The sequence below is a fragment of the Ixodes scapularis genome, unplaced genomic scaffold, assembly GCF_016920785.2.
Source record: "Ixodes scapularis isolate PalLabHiFi unplaced genomic scaffold, ASM1692078v2 PGA_scaffold10__122_contigs__length_95168666, whole genome shotgun sequence".
In the NCBI taxonomy this organism is placed as follows: Eukaryota; Metazoa; Arthropoda; class Arachnida; order Ixodida; family Ixodidae; genus Ixodes; species Ixodes scapularis.
Genome location: NW_024609836.1, coordinates 45,128,980 through 45,131,146, shown reverse-complemented (window position 1 = coordinate 45,131,146; position 2,167 = coordinate 45,128,980). Strand labels below are relative to the sequence as shown.

Here is a 2,167-nt window from a genome sequence, read left to right as displayed (position 1 = left end):
CGTGTTTGCGTCATTCGTGTGTGATCAGGATTTCCTTTTTTGTTACCTGATATGCGCACGCGGTCACATTCCCACTCTAAAACCATCACAAAAAAAAAAATGCTGGTAGGGCCGGTTAAATTTGGGTGTAGGCCCGTTTGTCATGTGCGCATTCGTCATAGGCCAACTGGTAATAGGCCCGTTCGTCACAGCGGAACATTCGTCAGAGGGGAATTTGTCACTAGGAAAGATTGGCACTGTGCGAACCGGATATTCAAATTTGCCCAACTTATATTCACGTTATATTTCATTTTCACCGAAGAGAGGGAACATCCAAAGAAGTTATAGTTGTACTTAGAAAACAACAGGTTTATTGAGCGAAATAAAAACGAATTAAAAAGCGATGTTCCGAGCTGCCGCCCTCAAGGTTTCAAGACGATTGCTACCATCGTAGCGGCTCACAATGATCCGAAGACGCCGGTTGCAGTCGGCGTGCTTCTTCGATACCCTCGAAGATGTCGTGCCTCCCTCTGCTTGAGCCAGCTTCATCTCTGTCTTCATGCAGCCCAGGAACGCCCAGATATTGGGAGAACTGCAGGCCACGTTGCTCTGGCATAAAAAGAAAAAATAACACACACACTCGTGGAGAAAGCTTTTTGGGTGGGCACCGTACTGAAATTTTGAGCATTTCTGCACAAATACCAAAATGTGCTACAGAAAACTTCAAAGTTCTCAGAGGATTAGATCAGTTCTTACCTGCAGTCCCCGGTGCCATGCTTCGACGCTGTTCTTCGTCCTTGGTATTTCCGCTAGTGTTGATTCTCTGACTGACCAAACCAGAGGAGGGAAGGTGGCCGATGACAAGCCGTTTCGTGGCGGCCTACTTCTCTCGAAGTAGGCCGCCACGAGTGAGGCATCGGTGGGGAAAACCTCGAGAAGGTTCTGGAAGGCCTCGGGAATGTCGGCGATTAGCAACAAGGCCAATGCTAGAAGCGTTCTCGTCTGAAAATCCGCAAGAGATAAAGGTACCAACTGGCTTAACTGAAGACAACAATAAGGCATATAAATAGAATTCCGCATACTAGAACAGCAAACTCTTCATCTGAATTTTATAGCGACTCTGGTGACCACTGGAGCACACCTTCCTGTACACCGACTGGGATAAGTGAAAAAAGCATCCCTGTATCCTAACGCCGGCAATCAAGACTTCTATCGCGTTGATGGCCGCTATCTTGAAGTCCGTGTAAGCCACCTCAAGGCAGTTGGGCCCCATGTGGATCAGCTAGACGTCGAAAAACCTTAAAAGAGCGAACATATTTTGAAGCGCTTGAACACATATCTAATAACAGGGCCACTGAGCGTTTCGTTTTATGCGTTTATCAGAGCTCTTGAATACCTTCTGTAGGTAGCTTCAGATTTGTTGGGCAGCAAGCCGTAAACCATTGGCACTACCACGCCATTGACTGTGGCATGCACCATGTACAGTTGGTAAAACTGTGCCGGGGTGACTTTAAAGGTCCCGTCCGCGAACCACGTAGTCGCCTTAGCCAGACAGCTCAAGTTGCGTTCGCTAGCAAAGATCAGGATTCTTTCGCTGTCGCCCTCTCCGCTGTCGTGGAGGAGAAAGGAATCTCCTTTGGCTGTGGTCTGCATGCAAATAAAACAGTCATTATTATCATATGTTGCGCACTGTGATTTTGCGCCGGAATATACTTTACCTTAAACTCTGTGGGCATTCGTATGTCGGCTCTGCAAGATGGTACGCTGAACTCGAAATTAACCCGCTGCCTTTGCTTGCGGGTTGTGCGCCGAAGTGTTGGTGGTGCGGGAATCTGCGATGCAGTGCCGTCACTGACACAGGCAGCCGCATCCTGAAGTCTTTGGTGCGGTGCTAGACGGCCTTCCACTGGAATAAAGAAGGACGTTAGTGAACTTGTATTGGGAATATAAGAGCAGGAACAAATTTGGGTACATACCAGCCTTTTCCTTTATCTGATGACGAACCCGAAGCACGTTTATCTCAGTGGGGTCACCGGCATGCGTATGGTCACTGCAATGAGAGATTACACGACTGTTGGCATGATCGCTGACTATTTTAGTTTTACAAACTCCTCTTTGCCGGCAGGCCCAATACAACGTAGTTTCATTAACCTTAATGCAAGTGTAGGAATTCCCTTCGTGAAGAAGC

At 47.7% G+C, this 2,167-nt stretch overlaps 1 protein-coding gene across 1 annotated transcript; it reads right to left on the bottom strand.

Annotated features, from left to right (window-relative positions):
- Positions 1-360: 360 nt before the first annotated feature.
- On the bottom strand, positions 361-1,499 carry LOC121834447. The gene is made up of 2 exons (XM_042288133.1): positions 736-1,499; positions 361-588 (listed from the first exon to the last, which is right to left on the bottom strand). Exons 1-2 carry the CDS (start codon positions 1,057-1,059, stop codon positions 373-375), a joined length of 540 nt encoding a protein of 179 aa, XP_042144067.1. The 5' UTR covers positions 1,060-1,499; the 3' UTR covers positions 361-372.
- Between the last annotated feature and the right edge of the window lie 668 nt (positions 1,500-2,167).

Bases quoted from the DNA above. Each gene is read 5' to 3' on its own strand.
- LOC121834447 (XM_042288133.1), bottom strand. From the start codon at position 1,059: ATGCGGAATTCTATTTATATGCCTTATTGTTGTCTTCAGTTAAGCCAG. The intron at 589-735 runs GTAAGAACTGAT...TTTTTATGCCAG, and splicing joins CATGGCACCGGGGACTGCAG to AGCAACGTGGCCTGCAGTTC.